General features: G+C 37.9%; 1 protein-coding gene across 1 annotated transcript; it reads right to left on the bottom strand.

Annotated features, from left to right (window-relative positions):
* Window positions 1-6,130: 6,130 nt before the first annotated feature.
* On the bottom strand, window positions 6,131-19,385 carry LOC115689417 (pentatricopeptide repeat-containing protein At1g30610, chloroplastic). The gene is made up of 9 exons (XM_030615443.2): window positions 18,295-19,385; window positions 16,561-16,752; window positions 14,888-14,969; window positions 14,500-14,691; window positions 12,876-12,989; window positions 11,602-11,692; window positions 9,931-10,088; window positions 7,740-8,171; window positions 6,131-6,727 (listed from the first exon to the last, which is right to left on the bottom strand). Exons 1-9 carry the CDS (start codon window positions 19,212-19,214, stop codon window positions 6,395-6,397), a joined length of 2,514 nt encoding a protein of 837 aa, XP_030471303.2. The 5' UTR covers window positions 19,215-19,385; the 3' UTR covers window positions 6,131-6,394.
* Between the last annotated feature and the right edge of the window lie 2,807 nt (window positions 19,386-22,192).

Genomic DNA, 22,192 nt, shown 5'->3' with positions numbered 1-22,192 from the left:
TTTCACTCCCAATTTTTTCATTTGATTATAAAAATGTCTTTTGAGACTTAACAATTCATTGTTTAGATAAAACTAGACCATAAATAGAATCATAATATATTATGATATATAATTGGATGACCTTAATATAATCATAAAGAAAATTACTCCTTATAGACAAAATAAATATCGGGTGGTGGTCGAGGAAATTGTAGTTAGGATTTAGGTTTAGGATTTAGGTGTTTAGGGTTTAGGATTTGGAGTTTAATGTTTCGAGTTTTGGATTAGGGTGTTAGGGTTTGGGTTTTGGGGTTTAGGGTTTTAGGGATTCAGGTTTTGGGTATTAGGGTTTCGGGTTTGGGTTTTATGGTTTTGGGTTTTGGGGTTTACGGTATTAATGTTTAGGTTTTAGGGATTTCAGATTTAGAGTTTTGGGTTTAGTGTTTTGGGTTTTGTGGTTTAAAGTTTAGGGGTATAGGGTTTTAGGGATTTGGGTTTGGGGTTTTGGTTTATTGTTTCGGATTTAGGGTTTAACATGGAAATATCTTGTGAAAAAGAGATAGCGAAAGAGCTGATCTTATTTCTCTATTGTTTCTCTTTTTATTTTTGGGAACGAAATTTTTTTTTTTTTACTTCTTATTTCTATTCCAAATATATTCCATGGCCACTTCTCTATTCTGGGGAATAGAAAAATTAACGTACGTTACCAAACGAATTTATGTTCTTTTTCTATTCTTGAGAACAAAAAAAGAGAGACGTTACCAAACAAGCCCTAAATGACGATGGTTCGTAGTAGTGAAGAACAAGTTCATGTAAAAATTGAATATTGAGGCAATAACAAGAGTAGTTAATATTATTGGCATTAAAAGATATTGTTGGTGGGTAATTATTCCAAAAAATACTATCGATTTTGCAAGAAAATTCGGTCATGCAAGGGAAGCCATTGGTAAGATAATGTACACCATGAATATATTTGGAAGGTGGATAGCCATTCCACCCATTTCGTCAAGATAAACTTTGCGTGCTATATTTTTTTTTATTTTGTGAGAGCGCTGGCCAAATCGGTTGAAGATGTGGTAAGCTCAAAATAGAGAGCGAGAATAAGTTTTTCAATTAGGAAAAGTACCAAAAAAGTATTAAACTTATTGCATTAGTACCAATTTAGTTATAAACCTTTCAATTGGATCAATCTAGTCTTAAACCTTTTCACATTAATATAAATTCACTCCATCTGGCAATTTAAGCCTGAAATCGTTGACGTGGAGGCTAGCCGCCATGCGTGGCACGATCGACACTGACGAATTTTTAATAATATTTTAGTAATTTTTTGAATTTATTATTTTTTTTATTTTCTTATTATTTTTCCTTTTTTCTTTCTTTTTTGTTCCTTCATTTTGGCCAGGAGGCCATGAGGGCCTCGCCTCGCCTAGGGCCTTCACAGCAGCTCTAGGAGAGCAGCCCTTGCCAGAGGCCGACAAGGGCTTGCTGGCCCTCGCCCAGTGGCCGACATTGACAACCCTCACTGGCCAAAGTGAATGAAAAACAGAAAGAAAGAAAGAATAAAAAAAGAAAAGAACAAAAAATATATAACTATTATTTAAAAATATTTACGTCAGTGCCGACCAAGTCACGTAGAATGGTTGGAGTTTATGTCAGCAATTTCCTGCCTAAATTGACCGAAAAGACTTAATTGGTATCAATATGAAAAAGGTTTAAAACTAAATTGGTTTAATTAAAGGATTTAGATCTAAATTGGTATCAATGCAATAGATTTATGACTTTTTTTTTATACTTTTCCCTTTATAAATTTGATGATTGTTGATATATTTGTCGTCATCTAGTTTTAAACTAATCTCCAAAAAAAAATATAGTGACATGTGGTCAGTGATCTTCTAGGCTGCGAATGGTAACCATTCTGTTTCAAAAATCAATTTCTGTTCTTGGAGGAGTTTCTTAGCAAAAAATCACGTTTGATAACGACACAAAATTTCTGTTCCAGAAACAAAAATTTGTTTGATAACGGCACAAAATTTCTTCTTCTCGGGTGGTCGGCGGGCGGTGGATGGTGGCAGGAGGAGGGCGGGTGGCAGCAGGAGACGGTGGCCGGCGGTGGGAGGCGGGTGGCGGCCAACGGTGGCCGGCGGTGGGAGGTGGGTGGCGGCCAAAAGAGGCCGACCAGTGGTGGGAGACAGTGGCCGGTGGACGGTGGCCCACGGCGGCCGGCGAGAGATCGTAGCCGGTGGACGGCGGGCCATGGCGACCAGCGGTGGGAGGCAGGTAGCAATGGGAGGAGCGCAACCGGTGGTAGGAGATGGTGGCCGGTGGACGGCGACTGGCGGTGGGCGGCGGTGGCGGGAGGAGAGAGGCCGAGGGTGGGAGGCGGGAGACGGTGGTCGGCCTACGGCGGCCCACGGCGGCCGGCGGTGGGAGGTGGGCGGCGGCCAAAGGCGGGCGGCGATGGCGGCAGGGAGGTCGGGGGTGGGAGGCGAGTGGCGGTAGGAGACGGTGGTTGGTGGTGGGTGGCGGCCAAAGGCCGCCGGTAGGGGGAGGAGGGTAGGCGGCGGCAGGAGACGGTGGCCGGCGGCGGCGGCCGGTGGCGGGTAGCGGCGGTCGGCGGGTGGCGGTGGCCGGCGATGGGCGGCGGGTGAGCGACCGGCTAGTAGTGAGGGCAAGTGATGAGAAGAACAAAAAAATTTTGTTTCTCATTTCTGTTCCAGAAATAGAGAAGCAAAAAATTTTAACTTCTGATTTCTGTTCCAAATCTATTTCTGGAAGAAAAATTTGTTCCAGAAATAGAAATAAAAATTTCGTTACCAAACAGATTTCTGTTCCAAACCTATTTCTGGAACGGAAATAGAGAAACAGAATGGTTACCATTCGCAGCCCTAGTGAGTATTCATTATGGTTTTGTTTTGTTTGAAAAGAGAACATCTCGTATATTATGGAAAGATTTGTAAGAATTCATAGTCTTTCACTCCACGTAGAACAAATTCAATGAATTCTTTCAGCTTTAAGCTTTCCTCAGAATTATCATAAGAGAAAGAGTTTATTTACAAATTAGCTATAGTTATAGTTTACCACAATATGGACGGGATCGTTGATTTGAGTCAATTCTCATTTCCCTTTTGAAAACTACTATTAAAAAGCCTTTAAATCTTCCTCATTGAAAATTCATTTAGTTTCATTTACTCACAGATTAAAATCTACAAAAATTTTGTCTTTTCATGCATATTAAATAAGTTTTTTGTTATTTTGAGAATCCAGATGCACGGGCATGAAAACTCGGTTATCTGGAAGCTTATGATATACTTGCCAGGCGCATAAGCCGATTAAATTCAAACCTTTAATCTGTAAAGGTAATCCTAACCCAAAACAACCTGCACGCAATTAATTTTGATTGCTGACCTCCAATTTCTGAATTGAAAATTCCTTAATACTCCAATTAACCTCTCCATCAGCGGCGGTCTACCAATTTAATTTCGTTTCAAAATATTTTTTGGAGGGAAACACCTAACTTCAATCACGGCCTAAAAGTATACCCTTGGAAAGAACTGGTTTACACGTGTACATGTAAATAGGAAGTTCCTCAGCTTTGTCTTAAATGGACGGCTCTAGCAAGATCTTCTTACCCACCCAATATTTTCTCTAAGTGTTCCAAATGTAGGTGAGCCCAATGCTCCTCGATCTTTAATTTTTGAATCCCATATGTGGTTCACATGATTTAACGATTGAGATACATCAAGATCGCACGATCGGGGCGCACCCACGAATTGTCTCCTTGCCCACAGAACATAACATGCCCATGGCACAAGAAGCTACTTTAATGCCTCACCGTACAAACCCAATATCGTTCTTTTTAAAAAAGTCATCACTCATCACCCAACTTCAACGTCATATGGGTGAGTGAACTAAATTGCATTTCCTTTTCAGTTACAAGCCAAGTTTGCATCTTGCAAACCCAGCTTCTTTTGGGTACCTTCGATTTATCTTTACCAACTTCAAATGAAACGTTAAATCGAATGAAACTTACATCGTATCATGTCGGTCCTACGTAGGCCCCACTTGATACAATGATTCATGTAAAATGGGTCAATATAGGTTGGAACTGCATAGTAATTTTCCATCTCCAGAAGTGCATGAATCATGCTGGTCTAATGCTTTCCAATACTCATTGTGGGTGGTGTTTCATATGAATCCTAAACCTTCTGGAGTTGATGGAGTTGGTCAAGGTATCGAGAGACAAAACGCAATGAAAATTGCAACAAAATTGAGGGTGAGTTGGTGAAGCAAAACGCAATGGAGAGAAGGCTTGATTGATCTTTGCAACTACCAAAGTCGGTGGACGATAATTTTCAGAGTGTGTCTTCTTCTATCAGTCCCGGTCCATGGTTGTTCCGCCCAATGGCGAAGAGCCATCACAAGGAGAGGCTTTTTGAACGCTTTGTCCCCACCAAGATCGATCAATGATTGTTTCCCCTCGTGTTTATCTAATAGCTAGTCATACGGCCAACACCTAACCCAGAAGGACTCAATAATCAACATGTGGACCAACACCATAAGTCTTTTGGTCTTGAATTAGTACATATCACTTTAATGTGTTTCTAAAGCTGTTGCCATCCCAACATGGACCGATCGAGGCTCTAATATTCTCTTTCCTTCTTGTTTTTTTTAATGAAAAATTCCAAAAAACCTTCTGGCCGACACCCGTTTTTTAAAATTCTTTCAAACTTAACTTTATTCCAAACTACCTTTAAATTTGATCATTTTAACTCAATAACTTTTAAAGCGGCATACCTTCTCCAAATTTCTCACTTTTATATAAAATTACCTCATGAAGTTGATCACTTTGATTCAACAACTCCATTGGGCTCATCGATGTGTTGCCGATCGACAAACATGTGCTCTTTATGTGTCCACGTTTTGGGCTTGTCCCAAGGGCATTGTGGCTCAAAAACCTTTGATCGGCTTTGTCGCGTGCTTCTTGTACGGAAGAAAGCATCTTGTTGGGTTCTTCGTTCCACGACTATCTCATTACAACTCTTCTCCCACGACTTCAATGATTCTCCATTTCTAAATTGGAGCAAATTGGAGGTCTTTTATTATTTTTAAGAGTTAATACCACGAAAAATCGTAAACTGGTGCACCTTTGATAAATTTACTCAAATTAATTTTTTAATCACCAAAAATCTCAAACTGCTACACCCGTGACAAATTTACTTTTTGTTAGTTTCCGTTAAATTTTATCATCAAATTGTTGAGTTGGATGACAAGTAGTAGTTGAAGGGTGTACCGGTTTGGAGTTTTACGCTCCGTTTATCACATGTGTACCAGTTTGTCGTTTTTTGTGGTATTAATCCAATTTAACGGAAACTAACGAAAAGTAAATTTGTCACAAATATACCAGTTTTAAGTTTTTGGTGGTTAAAATATTAGTTTGCGATAAATTTCTTATAAGTGTACCGGTTAGTTTTTATGTGCGCATGGGTGACGTGGGAGAAATATATTTTTTCGGACTAAAATGCCCTAAAAAACGGGGGTGAAACGTGCACATCTTTATTGGTTGGCCACTCAATTTAAATAGCTATCGGCTCATGAGAATTATTGGGTCAAAATGATTACGTTCGGGAATATTTTGGAATAAAGTCAAGTCTCCCACATCGAAGGTAGCATACTTCTGGTCTTTTGGGCTTTTTTCTCTATGACTTAAGACTCTCCATTCTTGATAGTTAGCTTTTGGAGCGGGATTCACTCCAGGTTCGCATAAAATATAGCTAATTCTTGGAGAGTGATTCTCTCAAGATCTGTATCAAAACACTCAATAAAGTTACTGTGGTTGGACCATTGACATTTTGCTCCCATAGATAGACCATAACAGACTTCCTTATTGCATGCATGTATACACAGCAGAGGTGATCAAGCGGGTAGCCCGATGGGCCTGACAGGCCCGCTCATCATGAAGAGATCAAGAGATGATCCCTGCAATCCCCACAACATGGACTCCTGTCTCAAATGATGAAACAGAAATAGGTCGACCAGACAATGTCCTCCGCAGAAAAAGGAAATTCTTTCACATTTGGAGTCAGAGAAATGCAATCCCAGGATCTTTGCAAGAGAAATGCGTGTCGACTCAGAGTACGAAACCAATGCAGAATATCTGAAACAAGAAGAGACCCAGCTCTCAGCGGTCCAGAAATCAATGTCTTATTAAACATCCACAAGATCTCAGCGACAAATTACAATCATTGATCGCATGAGATGCACTAGGATGTAGCCAGCTTGCACTGGAGATCTACTCGACCGATTTCTAAGGTTACCACTGAGAGTACCCACCTTCAAAATTCACATTGCTATTTACTTCTAATGAATCACACTGCATATATCAATCATTATGGACTATGAAGCATTACTTTTTCCATCATTTCATCTTCAAAAATTCTTTACAAGACACCACTAGAGTCTGCAAGCCTGCGCTTGGCGAGTCCCCTGAGGCCAGATGAAGTGCAGCATCATGCATCAATCCCTCGAGACTTTCACTCCGAATCCTGTGAGCATTGTGCTTGAACTGCTTTAACCATGAAATCCTGGAGAATCCTTGCGATGCACTAGGTGTATGGTTGATGAGGCAAGAAAGAGCAGCAGGATAGTCATCTTTCTCCAACATCATGCAGAAGCGCTCTTTTATGAGAGGAAGAGGCAGCGACCGATCCGCCTGAACCAAGTGATTCCAAGTTGTTTCCAGTAGTCCAAACTGCCATCAAGCATCAAATAATCAGTGACAATTAGCTTGGTTGAGAGGCACGAGGACGAGTAGAAGTATCATCAATAATGTTTATTATCCAAAGGCTTTTCGGTTCACTAATGTTCTCCAATTATGTCCTTATTTCAACTTGTAGTATAATCCTAGAAGTTATCGCAAGTCTTCTTATTTCGTTTGAATAAAGCTTATTGAATTTCAGCAAATTTTTTGTTTTGAATTGTGACATGCAATCCTCCTCTTAAAGTATGATGCTTAAGAAATCCTTGTTGTGATGCTCAGAAAAATTTGAGCCTGCTTTGATGAGAACTTGAAGAGAGATCACAATACTCAAAACTAGTAAATTCCTCCAAGCATCATACTTAAAGCTTGCTAAGCATCAAACTTGAGAAAAGAACTGCATCTTGGAATTCAAAAGCAAAGACATTGAAATTAATCATCTCTGTTCACTAGGAATAGAAAGAACTACTCTTGTTATGAAGACTTTTCCAAATAATCTACTCCAATTTCATAGAGGAAACCAAAAGAGGAAACCAAATTGAAAAAAGAAGACAAAAAGAAGTCTCTAAACAAGAATCATGACTGAAATAGGACACTTGTAAACAAAAACCGTAATATCCTACTTAGAATAGACAAATGAAACTTATTAGACTCCAGATTTAAGAAAGAAAAAAATTATATTCATTACCTGTTCCTTGATTCCAAATTCAAAATGAATTAAGTCTTCAAACCAAGTCTCTGGAATTCTCATTGTTTTATCTGTCTCCCATTTCATTCCTTCAATTTTCTTTCCCTCTTTTATTATCGTGACATTGAACGAACATTTAGGCAGTATTATGCATAGAGCTAGCATGAGAAACAGTTATCTACTTGATGAATACCCAAATACACATAAACTTGGCACTTACAGAAAATTCAAAGCGGCATTCAATTGCTCTGAAAAGTTATCCAATTACCAAATGCAAAGAGCAATGATCTTATTCAAGAGGTGTAAGATTTTAAGTACCTGTCCGGCTCTTGAAGAATCCAATACTATCCGAAGATGGCGTTTCTCATTGAAGTGGTGCCCATGGTGCAACATCTTTTGGTAGACATATTGTAAATCATCCCACCTCCTCCCTTCCAAACATGCGTCCAGTATAGTGTTGAATGTATAGGTATCTGGTATTACCCGGAACTTGTAATCAGATTTGCTGTTAATATGATTGGCATCTTCCAGCATCCTGTTTAAGAGCTGTTTTGCTTCCTCAAACATCCCATGGTCGAGGTAACCTTTTAACATAATGTTGCAAGTAACAAGATTTGGGGAGCAGTATTCCTCCATCTGCTTAAAGATGAAACTCCCACTTGCAATGTCCCTGGCTTCCAAACATGCTTGAATTAAGCCAGTGTATGTCACCACTAGAGGCTTATTAGCCACCTTGCATATCTTCTCAACCTGTCATGCGAGCAAAATGTCAAGCCACCGATGTGTATTTCGCGAAACATACAGATATAAGCATAGTGCCTCTATTTCCTATCCCCAATGAAGACTTTACTAAACAGTCTCCAGGAAAATTCTGACAGGAAAAGAATTGCCAAAAAGCCCCCAAGCTCACTATTGATCTCCTTGCAGGTGCTTTCGTTGGAGATCCACCATAACCGGTCTATAAATAAAAAATCTAGGTCGTCAGCAAGAAATTTTCTCTGGTTGTCATGATGTTTTAGAGTTAACCACCGTTATCTATGCTACAGTAAGACAGTGACATTTATTAGATGCAATGTTCAAAATCTAGGCCAGGCATATTTCAGTGAGGTCTCACCACATTCAGAATTTACATTTTCAAACTTTGTCAAATTTAGGAGATTGTTGCTCGGATTGTAATATAATTGGATTCTACTTTATCCTTATTCTATTCATAAGGTCAATTGTTTATAACAACATATGGATGAGATCAATGAACTCAGAAAAACGTCACATCAATAGTCGAAGTTGGATTTTATCTTAATACAGACTGGTGAAGAAGAAGAAGACAAGTTTGTGGAGTTGAAAGAGATGAAAAGAAAATAGAGAGAAGAACAAATGTTAGTGAAGGGAAATGCAAGAGGAAGTTAAGTGTGGCAGGTCAATGACCTCTTGCCAGAGAAAATTTCTTAATGCAAAAACTAGATGTAAGTGCACCAACTGTGGAATTACATTCAATTGCGATCATGCATATGGCAAGTGCAATCTCAAACAAGAGTGAAAGATGTGTCAGATGAGACATGCGGCATTGGACAACATTTTTTATTCATGCTATGAAAATGAGAAAGTCGGGGTTTGAGACCGAAAATTTCTTGAGATGACTGATTGTTGTGTTATTATGCATCATCCCCCATTGACTCTGGTGTGGAGTATTCACGACGTGAGTATGTTGCGTGTCTAAAAACTGAAGCAACAAGCAACTCACAAACAATTTTAAGGACTTATTCCCTCTTCATCATTGATATCATAACTAAAAATGAGCCCAATGTCATGTCCGGGCTAACATAACTTTGGCTATATGTTTGAGGTTACTTCTATCACACATCAAATGAACATCATTCCAGATTTCTTAACTTACATCTAGTTTTTTTGGATATTTTCTCTAGACTGCTACAACAGAGACGTCAACTTATTGTGCCTCCCTTTCCTAACATTTTATTTGACTCCTTTATCACCTGCAGTCCATCAACCCCACAACATCATCTGCCAAAATAAAAAATTTCCAAGTGGTAACAATCAATTCAGATTAAGTTCAAATTTCCTGATCTCATCCATCTGGGACAGTGGAATTTAACATTGACAAAATGGACACACCACCGTTTTACACCACAAGTAAAAATAAAGAAAAGATATAACACTTTAAAGTCTTATCACACTAAATGGCATGCTCTTACTCCTTCCAATCAGCCAGGAGGAAAGCCAGCAAGAAAATTAACCAAGCCAACCATCAAAATAACTACATTAATATGAATGTCTCAAACTCTTGACCATTTTCCTTTTGTATGAAAGAAAGTGAATGTCTCAAACTGCACGAATCTGCATCAATAGAATTAAATAAAAGAAAAGGAATATGTAGAGCAAAACAAAGCAGGTATCCATACAATTTTGCTAAAATGTGAGGAGGTATTGGAGTAATTTGCACATCTCATAATATTGAAGTATAAAAAAGGTAGATCAAGCGTCAAAGAATTACCAGCCTCAATGATTCCTGGCACCTTCCAGCACTGCAAAGACAGCGAGCAAGATCATAATATAGAGCAGCAGAACCTACTATTCCTCGTTTCTCCATTTCCTGAACAGCTAACACAGCCTCATCTGTTTTGCCTTCTCTCCAGAGTGTATTCACAAGAACTGTAAACCACCAAAGTTCAAAATCAAGCCAGCATCAAGACCCGCGCCATGCACGAGATTAAGTTTATGGCTTATTTTGACATGAGAAAACTTCATAATGACCAATAAACAGAACATAACAAATATACAAGTCTGTTGATCAAATGAGGTCTATAAACTGAAGGTTTATTATACATTAATTGATCAATCTCATCTCAGCAAAAAAATAGAAAAAAAGGGAACTTTCTTAATCTTACAATACATGCCCTGGATATGACAAATCTTCAAGTCCTCTTCGTATCAAATATGACAGTAACTTTCTAGTATAAAAATTGGTTTAATATAGGGCAACAAATTTGCTTCACGTGCAACAAATTAGCTTCACGTACACTTGTAGCTTGACTATTTGATTGAGTACCCATTTCATACAGAAGCCTAATGCCCTCTTTACATGATTCATTGCTTATTATTCTTTTTCTTTTTTTTTTGGCTTTTAGCTCAATTTTAATTTCAAAACTAATGCACTATTACTTTGTTTAAATCCGATAGTCTTGAAACCTTCATAATATTCAAAAGTTGACATGTAAATTCACATATAATTTTTTCATAATTTTCTGAAATTTGAATAATATTCCAAATTTTGGCAGAAAAGAGAAAAAATACTTTTCGTTTTTGCTTAAGTTTAAACAAACAGGCTCTATATTATCTTTATCCTTCAATAAAATAAATATTACCAACAACTATTGAGTATTAACAACGTTTCAATTTTAATATAAGTTGTCCAAAGGTGCATGTTAATTGAATTCTCCACTTTAAGTTTGTTTGATTATAAGTATTTTGGTCTAAAATTTAATAATACATAACTCTTGAAATTAAACAAATTCCTCCCAAGCAAAATTTAACTCATTTTGAAATATAATTGCTCTTCTGGCTTGGAATCACATAATCTTTTTCTTTTCATTTCTCATTTTGGCATATATATACTATTTTTCGGCAATTTTCATTGGCCATAAGATATACATGTGGCAAGTTTGTCTAAAGAATGTAAGTGCTACTGCAAACTTGACAATGGTTTTATCTTATCATTCAAATAAACAACTATGAAATCAATAGTGAGTTTTACCACTTTAGCTGCCATTTCAATTCACTTTTAATTCTGTTGTGAGCTTTTATTTGTGTAATGGTGGATGACAATTTGAGACTCCAATTGCGAGATGAACTTTAATTACAATCATTTAGTTTTTAGTCATGTATTCTCTTGAGTTCCGATATAATTTTCAAATTGGAAATATGATATAATTCTTTATCAATTTTTGAGTACTTCATTTTCAAATGAAAGATCGAAAGCTTGCCTCTAATCTTTTGTTGCCTTTTTTTTGGTTTCTGGCACTAGATGATTGGATAAATTTTTGCTCTTGACCTTGCATGAGATTTTCACTTGTCATCGTCTTATTAAAGTAGTCAACCTTCAGATCACTATAATTAAGATGATGTGAGCCCACAAGTAGGATGAAAGAATTACTCGGAAGAGTACCTTTGTATGTCAAGGCATTTGGAATGCAAGAGTGCTGGATCTTCCTGAAGAATTCATGAACCAAATTGTACTTCTCACATGCAAACATCACCTGCCAAGAAATAATTATGGAAAATGATATAAGTCAGCCTAAAGAATAAACCCCGCTCAGTCTCCAATCCTAATAAAGATATAAGGAATTAAAAAGCAATCTGAAAAATACTTCACGAGAATATATTATAAGACACTAACCTGACAATTACATTACATTTTAAGCAAAAAACATGAGCTACAAATCAAGTAAATGTGGTGGTTTACATCTGAGATATAAGTAAGACATGCCATGGACATATGAAACGGAACAGTCAACCTTCTGCAGTTGGTAGCAACCTGGAAGTATATAAAGCCAAAGGGTGGTCAAGCTGTGAGTCTATTTCAAAGTAGCTCTAGTAAAATATTTTCTTGGTTCACTATAGTCAAGCAAGCTAGTCGAGAAAAATAATTTCCCTATAAGGCTAGGCTTAGATATATTTCTAAGAATTATTCATTTTCTTGTATCATTTTCAAGGTGAAGGTTCTCAAGATATGGTAGATTCATGGACACATAAGGGTTTGGCCTAGTAGTGGTCCACTCCATCCATGATCCAACAGAGTCCGGTCCCATCTTTCCTCTTGTCCATACTTGTAAAAAAAGACCACTGGCCTGCAGCGGCAGTGGTGAATGAATTCTTAAGAAATGATTTCCACAAAGTAGTTTAACAAATGGTACTGATATACTCTAGAACATCCCTTTTTCACAACCAATTACAAAGTTTTAACGTAATAGAATACGGGATAATTTTTAGTCCACAAATGTGTAACTTTTTTTCCATAACTCTTCCGTTAGCATTGATATGGGTAGTTATATCTTCAGAAATTATCTAACTCTTATCAATGGTGACAAAGATGACATGTTAAAGTAAAGAAACTCATAAGCATCCTGTGTGACATCTAACGTCAACACAACAATATATCCAATATAAGCTAAAAGAGCATGGAAGGCAAAATCTTTTCTCACTCACTTTAATGTTGATCTTTGTAAAATTCTCTATTCTTTTTTACAACACGAACACTTCATGGACATTTTCCATATTCCCAGTCAGTTCTCAGGCCTAAAATTTAGCCAGGGTAAATTAGCCCAGAGCATCACACTAAATTTCCAGCCAATAGTAGAAGTACTTTGAAATCCTACCCTTCATTTAAAAACAAATATGTTACTTCCAACAAAAAATAAACAAAAACCAGAAAAAAGTTACCTCCATGACAAGTCCATATGTTATAGAAGATGGGTGCTGGCCATGCTGCTTTAACTGTTGTAAAACCCAGAATGCCCCTTCCCATTGTTTTTGTTTGACGCATGCATTAAGCACCTACATGCATCAACCATATTTAGGACTTGACCACTTTCACATTTGCAGGTTCATAGACACCAATAAGATGACAAAGGGGTAATACTTTCTTAAAAGAAGAAGGAACTCTTGGTCTTAAATGACCTGTATACATAAGTGAGACAAATTACTGAAGTGCTTGGCTATTTCCAGTTTCGCAGATGTCACTAAGGTTGTGAAGAAGCAATTTCTCTAAATAGGAGTGAAGAACCCCTCAGTTTAGTTTCTGATGGTGCGTAATACATATTATGCAACCAAAGTCAAAGGCTTATCCATAAGCAATTCAGAGTTATGATTGCTAGATCAGCAAGCCAGTCTCGGAACAGAACAGAGCAGTCAAAAAACAGCATAGTGGATCACCAGTATCACATGTTATCAACGGTTTCGCATTGAACACTTTGGGACAATTTTCCTCCAAGACAGGCAACATCCACAGAAAATCCTATAATAGTCTCAGTAAGTTATTCTGCTGACCATTTTCTCAATGATTCCTTCTTTTCCCACTAAGTTGGACATGCTACATGACTCCTCCTATGTCACTACACTTTGTCTTGTATCCGGTTATCAAAGAGAGATAATACTCAAGATCTTTTGTTGAGGTTTCCCTCTACTTCTCTTTACAATTTCCTTCATCCACTCTAACCAGCATCCCCATCATGGAGTCCCATGTTCTCATTGGAGCTCTCTGAAGCTGTTTATGTTTCCAAATAACATCAAATGAGCTTCTCTCATCTGATTCTCAATTGAACCCAAACCAATTATATATTCATTATCATCCTTGCTTTTCCTAGCACATCCGGAAAGAACTCTTGTCTCTACTACTTCATTAGATGCACATATCGATGCTTCATTGACTAGACTTTCATGCATAAACAATCTTGAATCTTATTTTGATTTCATGGAATGACTCTTAAACCCAAATAACATCCAGTAATTGCAGAAAATAATAGACATGGCACTTCAACCTATCCATCCTGCTTGTATCCCATGGGTAACATCTCAATTCATTACTCATACTTTTGCAACCTGTATCCAAGATACCGGAATTGCTACTTCTGTAGTACGTGTCTCCAAGTCTCACCATGCCTTCTATACTCCACAGGCCCCATGTTTAAAAGTGTTAAATGAAAACCTCCAAAATTGCATTGTTTCCCTTCGTAATTGAGCTCCATATCTATTGATGCTATCCAGAAGTATAATTAGTATGACTTACCATATTAGAATACTTTCATCTGTCATGGCACAGTAATCTTCGACAAGGCATTACTCGTAAGTTTTTAGGCATAGTATTTAGATCGTATTCATAATTGCAACAACAGCTTATTAATCATCACCCTTATACATGAAAGTTTCACCGTTGTGAAAGTCAGACATATAACAGGATTAACACTACATACGACAAAGTTGGAAGATAATTAGTGAAAATACATCAGAGTGAAGCTGCATATACAGGACAACCACCCAAACTGGATCAATAGTATATATAACTCACAGCATTGTAGACAATAATATCTGGTTCCAATCGTGGGTCCCACTTCACCAAGGTCGTTGTTTTAAGCTTTTTCTTTGGAGGAGATCGCATAGTGTCGATGACATCAAAAAGTTCCTTCATGTGCCCTGCTTGTCCAAGAGTCACAGCAATGGAGCGATAGGCCACTAAATCAGGATAAGTGGACATCTGATTCTGGACAGGGTGAGAGAGAGAGAGAGAGAGAGAGAGAGAGAGAGAGAGAGAGAAGAGAGATTCAGTCAAGGCCTGCACCCCAACGTTTACATAGAGCAAGTGCAAATATTTATCAAGGACTACTCTACCTACACCCGCCCTCAAAAGAAGAAGAAGAAGAAGAAAACAACCCAAAATAAAAGTTTAAGCACATTACTTGCATCAAATGAAACAAGTTTAGCGCTTCAACAGGCCTCCTTGCCTTCCCAAGTACATCCAGTGCAGCAGTGTAAATGTGCCTGAAGATGATGGAGTGATTAGTTTGACAATTTTCTAAGATATGCAGTAGTTGAGAGAAAGAATGCTTTTGGAGTGTAAGACAACTTTTATATACCAGGATCCATTGCTTGCAGATAAAGTGGGAAGTCACGTTCAAGAAATTTTAAGAAAATCTCATCCCAGGAGCATGATAAAATTCTTATTGATTTAATTAACCCAGGACAAGTCCTAAAAACCACTCAATTCCGGAAACAGCAAAATCTTCAATAGGCATAACTAAAATAATATCACCACTAAAATAATATCACCAGTCATCCCTCATTCTAAATTTTCACCTTGCTATCCACTTCTACTATGCATTCTCCGTTTTTTTGTGAAAAAAAAAATGACTCAAACAACCTGAAACTATCCAGAGGTCAAGCTTGTAAGCTGGAACTGCAGTTACAGAACCAAGCATTAAAGCTGAATTCTTTCAAAGGCAAAGCTTAAGGCGAATCGTTTATCATGAGTACAGTGAATATGCTTCATTCGTCCAACTCCAAGAAATTAGTAGATCTGTACAATTACAACAGTCAAGTTCCTCAACAATCAAGAAACATTGACTTAATGTTCCCTTTTAGCCTTAAGTACAACAGGACCAGCTTTTTGTGCTCCAGGCTGCAGACCCCACCTCATGAAGAAGTTTCTACATCATTTAAAATTCGACTGATCATTCATCAACAAAATATATCTCAACTAAACTTCAAATCACCTGCGTGCTAAAAATTCTTTTCAATCCAAAGAAATAGAAGAGCATTAAGAAAGAAAAAGACAAGGTGAATGAAAATGAGGAACCATCCCCAAGGTGCCACATGACGTCGATTCTTTCAAATCAAGAGTTATTGGCAGGGTTTTGAACTGCCTAATATTGTGCATCATTCCTATGGAGGCCAACTACTGGAAATGATCAATTACATGAACTAGTTCCACTGCTACTGGGTTGAAAAGTTTCGAACAATTGCTCAAGAAAGTTTTGTTGCACGGCTATATAAGGAGCCATGAAATCCATATTTGACTATGAGAGCAGCATATTAAACCCTGAAAGGGATTTTAGCAGAGATACCTCTTCATAGAACTTAAGACAAAGTAAGCAAGACACCGAAGCTAAAATTTGTGGCCATCAAGGCAACAACGCCACCATAGGAGGAGATAGAATCAAGTCAATCACCACCATTGAACTAGTTATTTCCATTCATCCCACTCCTTTACAACCAACACCACATTACTGCCATTATCTCCACCATACAACTATGCGCTGACTGGACAACTCAAGAAATTTCGCTTTCTTATGAGTTACTAATCTGAAGATTATCTCATCTTTTTGCAGCATCTACTTTTATCTCAAAAATGCCATAGCAGTAACTAGCAGGATTTTGAGGATAAAAGAGAAAACAAGTACAAATGATATTTTTTTTTTGGTAAGGAACTACAAATGATATTTATCGTTTCAGAAATGTTTTTTTTTTTTTTTGCCAGGCTGCAACAAACAAAGGCCTAAATTGTTATGATTACTAATCAAACAAAGAGAATGGTAGCACAATTTTGCAACAGTGTCAAAGGCGAAGCCAGCACCTGAGCTTGTTTGACTTGAAGCGCTCGCGCATTTGAAGCCACTCTATGACTTGTAGTACTCGCCTCCAGTTTCCTAGTTTCCCAAGTATCTGGATAACCCTCAATACAGAATAATCACAAAATTTGATTTTTGCACTCCGCATAAATTTAGAGAACATCCACTCTGGCATGTCAATGTCTGCACCATTCAACCTGTAAAATTAAAATATCTAAACTAAGTCCGACAACAAAAAAAGAACAACTCAATAAAGATGACTGCTAATAACTAGGAAAGAGATATGACAGATAAGCTGAAAAGATACAGCAAACATGCCACTCTATAATCCATGGCATCACAGGATGGGGACATCATTTATGAGCTTATAAAGCATAATAACCATGGACATGCAACAAACAACAGAGGATGAGGCAAATAAAACAAACAAGAATTGACTCTCCAACAGTACCCAAAGCCGAATGCAAACATACAAGAATTTCCTTATCTTGCTAATAAACTTCAGGGAAGATTTTCTCAGAGATCTTTTTAACCAAGTGATAAATTCAAGTACTCAATGCATGTACATTATATGGTTCTGTTAAGTATTATCCCACATTACTTGTTTACGGGATTTTACCATGGCCTTTGTATGTAATCTCCTCCTACCAAATATCTTAGACTTTTGGGTTGGATTTGCTATCATGGTATCAGAGCCAAGTTCCAAACCGCCATTTACTATTTAAGTTTGTTTCTCATGTGATTTTCTGTTCTTCAGTTCGGCACGCATTCTTTATACTGCTTCAGTCCGGGTTGCATGTGAGAGAGTGTTAAAGTGTTATCCCACATCACTTGATTAAAGGATACATCATGGCCTAATGCGCATGTAGTCTTCCTCCATTTGATAGCTTAAGTTTGGAGTTAAACTTTCTAATAAGTTCAAATGGAAAACAGGATCAAGTCAAATCTGTTCATTCAGATTTGTTCTGCTTTAATACAGGAGGGAACTAGCGGAACTTATCTAGCATCTACTATTACTCTTCCACAAACATAAAGCACAAGATAAGTTCAGTTCTTGCATTATGTAATATATTAATTTTTAGAGGATATGAAAGCACTAAAATGAAGCAAAAATTTTCAGCTTGGATCTCAGATTTCCAAACCAAACCACCATGCTGGGCAAAGTGAACAAAACAAAATCATGGGCACTCCTAGCGTTAGCATTATTCCATTGAAAGAGTACAAAGAAGAAGTGACCGTCCGAGGTTTTACCAACCAAATCTTTATTATTCCATTGATTTAGATGAAGTGAAGTAGACAGAGGATTGTGACAAAGGTACTGCCCCCTCCTATAAATGAGAATATCTCACAGGAGTCCCCAGGATTATCAGTACAGATCCAATGCCAGCTAAACTTTTAGCATGTCCACTAACACATGTGCAAGTGATCATGTTTTCACATTGACTGCTCCTTAGATGTCCATTTTTTCCTTTTTTAGCCAGTTTCCTTGGATGTCCATATGGATCAACCTTAGAGCAATGGTAACCTATCAAAGGCAAGAAAGGCAGACGAACAGACCATCATTTCTCTTTCCGTCCCCCTTAGGACTAGCTAATGCTTTGTCAAGACTACATAAATTTACAACATGAAAGCTCCGTCTTTCTCCACAGTCAGCATAAAGGCAGGTGTAGCAACAAAAACGGCGAATACTAATATACGGGGATTTAGTAGGAGAGCCGAAGAGGAGGTAGAATACTGACCATTTTGCTAGCTTCTGGACTCTATCCTCCATTTCCATCCGCGAAGCTTTTGGCTTATCGACAACATCACTGAACTCATTCAAGGTCCTGAATGCAGCTCTTTCTTCATCGAAATGCTCATCATCTTTCTTATAGTTCGAAGGCCTCCTGGTTTTCATTGGCGAGGCACTTTGTCGATTAATTTTATCTTCCATACTTTTCTCAACTCGTTCATCTTTCCTCCACAATTTACCGGGTATTTCAGTGTTTTTAGAACCACCTTTCCATCTAAAATCAATGCCTTTATAATCATTAGTAATATCGCGACCGCCCAATACTACTATGCTAGCTTTCGCACGTCGAGCCTTTGAATCCTTATTCAAAATTTGCTTCTTCGTAATGGCCATCTCTCCTTGAACCTCACTCTTCCCCTTGCCATTCGTGCGACCCTCCGTGCTCTCCAATTTGCGCCTCCTCTCCCTCATACCATCTCGGCTCAATCCATCTTTACCTGCACTCGAAGCCATTTTTCGGCCCGAATCGCCATCAAGTTTCTCCCTTTTCGCATCCCGCCGATCTGCTTCAGCTTTTCCATCCGAACTATCGTCCAATTCATTCGAATTGTGCGCCCGCCTTCTCTCCCTAACAGACTTGACAGACTCCATAGCCTTCAAGTACTCGTCGAAGGAGGGCTTAAACTCGAACTCTCCCTCGAGCAAGCTGCCTCCGTTTGGTTTGCTCGGAGACTCTTCTTTCAACAGGGCATTGATTCTTCTGCAACGAGGCTTGGTCCAGCCCAAGACGCGAGGCATCGAGCGACGAGACTCGGGAAACCCGCACGGGCAAAACCCTTTCTGGGTTCGGGCCGGACGGTGGGAAACCGCATGCCTCTCGACGAAAGAGATGCAAATTTGCTCATTCGCCAGAATTGCGCCATACATCTTTCAGTGGATAACGCCTTCGGCTTCGGAGAGAAACCCAGAGAGCAATGGCATCCCCGCGCAAAACTACTTGCAGCTTTCGCTGAAGAAGAAGACAGAAGAAGAACAAGAACAAGAAGAACTGACGAAAGCTCAACGGCAGAAGCAAAACAAATGACTGTTGAAGAATCGGTGACGACGAGACAGGGTTTTAGTGATGTTAGAAGAACTTAATCCAATGTGAATACCTCAGCCAAAATGGGATAAATAGTCCTTTTTGCCTCATGTATAATATGATTCATTAACTTTTAATATGTTAAATATGATCTCTAAATTATAATCTCATATGTAATATGGTCCCTAGATTTTTACTACATATTCATTTTAATCCATAAATTATGTAAAAATATTTAATATTGTCCATAAATTTGAATCAATTGAAGGATAGCGTTAAATATTTTCATCCGGTTCGGGGATTAAGTTGAATATCTACCAAAATTCTGCGATCACATCGAACAATTAAAAGCTTCGGAACACATTTTTACTTTGTAGGAACACATTTTACTACACATTTTTAACATGTTCAATATGATCTCTAAATTATAACCCCATGTGTAATGTGGTCCCTAGATTTTTACTACATGTTCAGTTTAGTCCATAAATTATGTAAAAATATTCAATGTTGTCCCTAAATTTGAATCAATTGAAGGACAACGTTGAACATTTTCATCTAGTTCGGGGACTAAGTTGAATATCTACCAAAAGTTCATGGATCACATCGAATAATTAAGAGTTTAGGGAACACATTTTTACTACACATTTTTAACATGTTCAATATGATCTCTAAATTATAACCCGATGTGTAATGTGGTCCCTAGATTTTTACTACATGTTCAGTTTAGTCCATAAATTATGTAAAAATATTCAATGTTGTCCCTAAATTTGAATCAATTGAAGGACAACGTTGAATATTTTCATCTAGTTTGGAGACTAAGTTGAATATCTACCAAAAGTTCAGGGATCACATCAAATAATTAAGAGTGCAGGGAACACATTTACTCACATTACGATTTTATAAATTAATAAAGTCAATTGACCACATTAAACAAATTAAAAATTTAAAAATAACATTACACATTAGACCAAAATCCATGGACTATTTGTATCATTATTCCAATATCTTAATATTACACCTGGAGTCATCAGCTTCAATAATATAAATTTGCCAGTTTTAGCCGATTTTCAATTTCTAAATTCGTCGACCTTGAAAACGGCTTTGCAACTAAATCGGCCAGTTCCAAACCGGTTCGGGGTTGATCGGGGGAGCGGCTTTTTGTTTTATTTTTCCATCCCTTGTGTAACCCATTATATACAACTAGCTAGAGCAACAAAGATTTGATTATATTCTTCGTTAACTATAATACAAATTAATCTTTTTTCATTTATAATCGATTCCTAAATATTATTTCAATTTGAATTTAAACATACTAATTAAAATTACTAATCATGATTTAATACGGAATAGTATATTATCTAGTATTTTCTTAATTACAATTTGAAATATTAATTACTCAGTATATGATTCCATCAATAGATGCGAATTTGAAATCGGAATATCATTTTTTGTTTTTCCGCAAGGCCATCGGAATGAATTGGTATGCCAAACTTGAATTCCTAGACTCCTTTATGGATTTCAAATATCATGCGCATTCATAAATTCCTCAATTTCAATGTCTAAAATTCCGATTCACAGTATCAATTGGAATCGAATCCACTGCAACCAAACGCGATTCCGATGAGTTCAAATGTGTTTATTACCTTCCTAAGACATATCTAAGATTTATTATGTATGTGTCAAATTCTAGGGTTCCGATTCAAATCTTAGAAAGCAAAATTAGAGGTGGGCGCCCATTGGACCTGCGAGATGGGCACCTAAACTTCTGAAATTTATTGATTCTTCCATTGGCCAAACCATTATGAAAGCTAAAAAGGTGGATGCAATGATTTATCAAAGATTTCTGACACGAACCTCTGCAATAGGGGTGCGTAAAAGAACCGGGATCTGCCCGGATTGCTCGGAACCACCCGGAACCGGTGGTTCCCAAGGGAACTGGTCCGGTTCCCGGTTCCAATTTTTTTGAACCGGTACTATTTGGGCCGGTTCCCGGTTCCCGATGTGGAACCGCCCACCCGCCTACCCGGATCGGACGGGTAATATAATAATAATATATTTTATTTTTTTAATTTTTAATTAAAAAAATCTGACCAAAAAAATTTAAAAAAAAGAAGAAAATTTGTTATCGTGTCTTAAGCTCTTGTGTAGTTTGGATACTTTGGTCATTTTTCCCAATAATTAATAGATACCCACTTGATTTATGGATGATGTGGTTAATATAATCGATCATAGTGTAGGAATTGTATGAAAAGTTATATTCTTTTCCTTTTGTTCTGTTGATCCGATGTTAGTCCACAGATTTTTCTTTTATTTGTTTAGGAAAACTTGTTGAGACCGGTTCCATGGACCCGCCCAAGAACCGGACCGGACCGGCGGTCCGGTTCTCTGGCGGGTCCATGGAGCCGACGGGCAGTTCTCGGTTCCAATTTTTGGAACCGGTCCTGTAGCAGGCGGTCCATGGTTCCGGAGTGGGAACCGCCCACTCAGACCATGCACACCCCTACTCTGCAACACCCCATCTCAAACCCCCAATGAGTTTTCTTCTTCGAGTTTTGTAAGATCTTACCCTCAACTAGCCTCCCTTAATTCGTGGTTTACTTAGGGTCAGATCTGGTGCAACATGGTCAGCTAATTAGAATAAGATTTGGCAATCATTGAATCTGGAGTTTTGAGAACTTGAGCATGCCCATCTTGCACAAGGTGTCATCTATGCAAATATAAAATTATCATCGCGAGCAAGTTTTCACTGCACGCTCATGCTTTCAGAAATGCATTGTACCCACCCGCTAATGAATAATGTGATGGATACACCGAATTTTCAGTG

The sequence above is a fragment of the Syzygium oleosum genome, unplaced genomic scaffold (assembly GCF_021117445.2).
Source record: "Syzygium oleosum isolate NSW1041296 unplaced genomic scaffold, Sole_v2.1 Sole_v2.18, whole genome shotgun sequence".
NCBI lineage: Eukaryota > Viridiplantae > Streptophyta > Magnoliopsida > Myrtales > Myrtaceae > Syzygium > Syzygium oleosum.
Note: the sequence above shows the minus strand (reverse complement) of the source record. Positions and strands in the feature narration are given on the sequence as shown.

Bases quoted from the DNA above. Each gene is read 5' to 3' on its own strand.
- LOC115689417 (XM_030615443.2), bottom strand. From the start codon at position 19,214: ATGTATGGCGCAATTCTGGCGAATGAGCAAATTTGCATCTCTTTCGTC. The intron at 14,970-16,560 runs GTGCTGGCTTCG...CATCATCTTCAG, and splicing joins TTCAAGTCAAACAAGCTCAG to GCACATTTACACTGCTGCAC. The intron at 10,089-11,601 runs GTACTCTTCCGA...GGTGGTTTACAG, and splicing joins AAATGCCTTGACATACAAAG to TTCTTGTGAATACACTCTGG.